Below are 5,194 nucleotides of genomic sequence, written 5' to 3' on the forward strand. Positions count from 1 at the left end.
GCCTCAACCCGCAAGTTCTCGATCCATCTCTCAACCCGTACCAGAGACATCTTGTACAGTTTATAATTTAAAAAATTAAAGACTCAATTAAAAAGATACAAAAAAATAATGTTAAAATATTCTAACTCTTTAAAAAAAATATTCGAAATTCAATAAAAAATTATTTAAAATTTAAACTCAATAAAAATTTATATTCAATGTGTTTTGTATTAAATATATTTAATAACCTATTATATTATATTGGTTGAAATTAGCTTTTATAATGTTAATTTTCTAATAACACTTTATTATAAAAAAAAAAACATTTTTTCAAAATTTTTTAAAAACTAATTAATATTATATATATTTTGTTACACTATATCTTGTTATAAAAAATTTATTTATTTTTAATGCTTATATTAAAAATAAAAACAAAATTTAAATTAATAAATTTTAATCTATAATATAATAATAATATAATAATTATTTTATATATTATACGAATATAAATTAATTATTTTTTTATTTCTAAAAATTTTAAGAGCTTGTTTTATATATATATATATTTTGATGAATGTAATACATTTTTTTATATAAATAATTTAAAAAAAATCTAATAGTTAATCTATTACATTTTTTATTTTAGTCCAAATTAAATATTTTTATTATTTTTGGAAAGAACATCTTTAGCAAAAAATAAAATAGGAGTCTTTATCTCAGTGGTCACCTTATTTCATAGCACTAAAAGCATATATCTTTCAGTTCTTTTTTTTTTCTTTTGTTTTCTTGAATTTTATATCCAAATAGTTTCCAAACTAGTATGTACATAAGAAACGAATAACAACGTGGTCATCACTCCCATTTACACATAATTTGATTGGTGTGTCTGAAACCACAAGTTAACACAAAGCTTCCATCCATTCTCTTCAAAACAAAGCTTTCCACAAGCACATAACACCCAAAATTTTCCCATTTAATTCCCCCTTCAAATTTCTCATCTCTAATTATCCTCTCTTGCCTCTTATTCCTACCCAACCAACCACCTCTTTCTTGCTCCCATTTCATTCTCTCGACAATAACCAAATTCAATCCAACACTGACCTCTCTTCCCACACTAAACCAAACCACTCCATCATCACCATTTCCTTCACCCCAATCAGCTTCCTTTCCACCACCCACCATAGCAAATTCTGTTTCAACAACAACATCCACTAACACCCCATCATTACCTTTACTACCATAAACACTATTATTCTTCATTGACAAAATCTTCTCCCATCTTTGCTCAAGTGTCAATGTGTAAAACACAGATCTTTTCATTTGGTCCTTGAGTTCCATTCCTTCCTTTACAAACATAAATGGACAGTACCAATTCCCAATGACCACAGAACCAGAACTATCATTAGACAATGGGAAATCGAATGCCGGTAATTGACCGCGCAACAATTGATTTAGGCCAAGAGCTTCTTCCAACTTGTAATTCTTGGGTGTAGAAGCTTCAACAGTCCAACCTTTCCTCCTTAAGAATAAAGGAGGGAACCCATCAGGAGCAACAGACTTTGCATGGAATCCAGAACTCTTCTTGATTATCTCGAATTGTTGCTGTTCGTTAAAGGGGTCCAAAGGTCTTGGTTTAACATCTTTCACAAAATTGAAGCATAAACAAGTTCTCATATCCTCTTCCTTTGAACTTGTACATGCCTTCCTGCTCGTCAACATAACAAAACAGTTTGTAGAATAATAATAGTACTATAGAAGGGTAAACTAAAAAAATAATGATAAAAAAAATCCATTTTAAAAATTGATAAAAGTAACTCATTGCCAAATAGCTTTCTTATTGTTGGAAAAAAAAAAACACTAATGTGCCAAAAGCAAATATTTATGTGGAAATCTTAGATAGTAGTATAGTACCGCGTCAACTTTTTTTTATCAACAGAAATTGAACTACTTGATTATTCGTTATTTTTTGTCAATTTTTTAAAATCTTTTGAACTTAATGCTAATACATTTTAGAGAAAATAAGACATCTTTGGAATTTTTTTTTCTTTTTGGTAGGTGCTTCAATCTTTAAAAATATAGTTTTTGTGGTTTAAAAAGATTTATGACACCATAAATCACATATGCATATACGACAGTATGAACACTTTTCTCTAATTCAAAATTCGTATATTCTTATGTGCTTCTATTGAGTAGAGAACATGATAGCCAGTTTCAAATTGACAAGATAAATTCATGGATATCCATAAAACATATCAATTCCAAAGCAAGATTAATTATTTTGTGGATTCAAGCATGGAGGGAGAAAGATTAGCATACATACCCTTGATGCTTTCCTTTCCTCCATATAACATAGTAGCGGTTGGAAGACAAGGGCTGATTAAGAACTGGAATGAACATAACGTCGTCGTAATCCGTTGTGGACCCATTTCCTCCTCTATTAACAGTATAACTGACGGTCAGATTCTCGCTCTGAGGAAAAGGGAAATGGCTGATGTTTCTGTTTTTCAACAAACCAAAGAACCAATAGCTTTGTGCTGCTTCATCTTGGAGAACAAGAAAACCTGAATTTGGACCCTCTGAAGAAGGTGCCTCAGAAAGGGCATTAACGTCTTTCTTTAACAATGAACGAGGCCATGTTGAATACATTCTTGATTCTTCTTAATTTCTTTCTCTTCTTATTCTTTACGCCTAGCTTTGGCAAAACAATAAAAAAAATACTCAATAACAAACAAATTAAAATAAAAACAATCAAAATAAAAAATCAAGCACCATAATCAGACCGCTAACGATTTCAATTGCATAAGCCACCCCTTTTGATCTAGGGCACCTTATTGGATAACCGCATTCATATCAGACTTTATTTTTCATGTCCCCATGTTATTTATAAAAGAATAAAAGTTCACATCTCTTTTCATGCTTTCCATATAGCAGAGCAAAATTTAATCAGTCACAAACAAGATATACAAGACCAAAATTCAACTAAATTAATTCAGATTCAATAATCATTTTAGATTTTAATAATTCAACATTCAGCAGAATCATCAATCTTACTTTCATAAATCATAAGAACAGAATAAATAAAAAACAACATAACAGAAGTACAAATACAAGTGTACCTCAAATTCATTGAACAATATTGAAGTACTTACTAGAGAAAATAGAGGAAGGAGGAGACTGAAGTCACACAACAGAAGGAGAAGGAGGAGGTCTTACCTGAACTGGACAGTCACGTTGAAAATTTTAGATTGAAAGAATAGGATTTGGGGGATTTATTGCTAGGTTTTCATGGCCTTGAACTCAGATTGGGCCTTTGGATTGGATTGGGTTTCAATCAGGGCCAAGGAAACGTCTTTTTCAATCTGGAATGCAGCATCGTGGCAAAAGAGCGATTTCATCGGCGATTCTGCGGGTAGCAGTTTCCGCAACTCGAACTGCATAAACGGCACGAAGGGGAGTGGCAGTAAATTCACGAAGCTACAAGTTAGTTACATGTGGTCCTGAATTCTAAAATGAATTGTTTGATTTGCTTATTTGCTGTTTTCTTTTTCTTGGAATTAAAGCTGAAACTACTGGGATGCTGGATGCTGGATGCTCTAATTGATATTTTAGAAGGAATAAAGAGAGCAGGGGACTTCATGATGAGCTTGGAAGTTGGAATATATAAATTTTAAAAACTAGTGCCCATCAAGCTGCATTTTTTCTATAGAGATGTATGTATATTATAGCGAATGCTACGGTGATGAACGCCGATGAAATGACGTGGAAGGCACAATTAAGTCACACGTGTCCCTTATTCCCTGAGAAGAAAAGATAACTTCTGAAGTGGTGCAGGAGTTTGTCTTATGTCATGTCTCTCTTTTGTGGGATTAGATGAAGTTAATGACATTAATTTTTTTTTAAGTTAATGACGACATTGTTATTATTTTAGTTAATCTTTTGGGTCTTTTTGGTGGATTGGCCAATATTTTTGTTGTGATTTGGATATTGGGTATTATGGTTAATATTTTTAATCACTAGAAAAATTATGATTTTGGTGTCACAAATTTAAGATTGGAACCCATTATGACCAAAAAGAAAGAGATTGAATTCTTGGACCAACTGAAATCATAAAAATAACAACAATGATAATAAAATAGAAGAGAATGCTTACTATGATGGTTTTGAATTTAAAAAATTGAAATAAATAAATTAATAAAAACAAAAAATATAAATTAAATGATAAAAACTAATTTTAAAGTTTTGTAATTCTACCATTTGTATATTATTTATATTATTTTATTTTTCAACTTATGTTGATCCATTATTGTTATTATTCTTTAATATCTATCTATCATTTATGATTTTTTTATTAAAATCAATATTCTAAAAAAAATTAATTTGTTTAATTTTTGGTTAATAAAAATTTGATTGGTATTTAAAAATGATCATTATTATTTTATATTTTCATTAAATAATAGAGGAATCCATACTAATATTTTGTAATTAAAATTAATATTTTAATATAAATTTTTTAATATTATAAATTTTATATTTTACTTCTTCTCGAAATTTTTTGGTCACACTTATTTCTATAGATCGATGCTCAAACTCTTCACATTACACAAGGTACACCCTAATGATTATAAGTATATATATATATATATATATATATATATATATATATATATATATATATATATATATATATATATATATATATATTTTATGATTGTTATTATTCTCACACCAAAATCTTAATTTTTTATGATTGTTATTATTTTCACACCAAAATTCTTGCTTTTTTATTTTTTTATTTTTTGGACATGGATAAAATTCAAAACCCAAATCTACTCTTATACTTTCCGTCTTAAACTCATTCATTCTTCACTTTCTATTACACATGCAGCATCCTTCCTCTACTGTTTTCATTAGCAAAATCAAATTAGGTTGTATTGGAACCGGTGTTTTGTGCAACCTCGCCGTCGTTTAGAAAGCTTGCTGACTTTAGATGCCTCTTTATTGCCGATGTTTTCTTTTTCCATGAGAGGTTAATTTTGGGTGAAAGAGGATGCTGCATGTGTAGTAGAGAGGGAGGAATGAATGAGTTTAGGATGAAAAGTTTAAGAGGAGATTTGAATTTTGGATTTTATTCATGTCCAAAAAAAATTAAAAAAAAAAAATAAGAATTTTGGTGTGAGAATAATAACAATCCTAAAAAAACTAAGATTTTGGTGTG

The 5,194-nt window shown here is 29.3% G+C and overlaps 1 protein-coding gene across 2 annotated transcripts; it reads right to left on the reverse strand.

Annotated features, from left to right (window-relative positions):
- Positions 1–710: 710 nt before the first annotated feature.
- Positions 711–3,828, reverse strand: LOC112720152 (uncharacterized). 2 transcript variants are annotated; one of them, XM_025770992.3, is made up of 3 exons: positions 3,193–3,828; positions 2,300–2,671; positions 711–1,684 (listed from the first exon to the last, which is right to left on the reverse strand). In XM_025770992.3, exons 2-3 carry the CDS (start codon positions 2,623–2,625, stop codon positions 832–834), a joined length of 1,179 nt encoding a protein of 392 aa, XP_025626777.1. In that variant the 5' UTR covers positions 2,626–2,671; positions 3,193–3,828; the 3' UTR covers positions 711–831. The 2 variants fall into 2 exon arrangements, with proteins under 2 accessions (XP_025626777.1, XP_025626778.1); XM_025770993.3 differs by having other exon boundaries at positions 2,300–2,667; positions 3,193–3,776.
- Positions 3,829–5,194: the final 1,366 nt, after the last annotated feature.

Source organism: Arachis hypogaea, chromosome 11, assembly GCF_003086295.3.
Source record: "Arachis hypogaea cultivar Tifrunner chromosome 11, arahy.Tifrunner.gnm2.J5K5, whole genome shotgun sequence".
Classification (NCBI taxonomy): domain Eukaryota; kingdom Viridiplantae; phylum Streptophyta; class Magnoliopsida; order Fabales; family Fabaceae; genus Arachis; species Arachis hypogaea.

Bases quoted from the DNA above. Each gene is read 5' to 3' on its own strand.
- LOC112720152 (XM_025770992.3), bottom strand. From the start codon at position 2,625: ATGTATTCAACATGGCCTCGTTCATTGTTAAAGAAAGACGTTAATGCC. The intron at 1,685-2,299 runs GTATGTATGCTA...GTTGACGAGCAG, and splicing joins AGGAAAGGAAAGCATCAAGG to GAAGGCATGTACAAGTTCAA.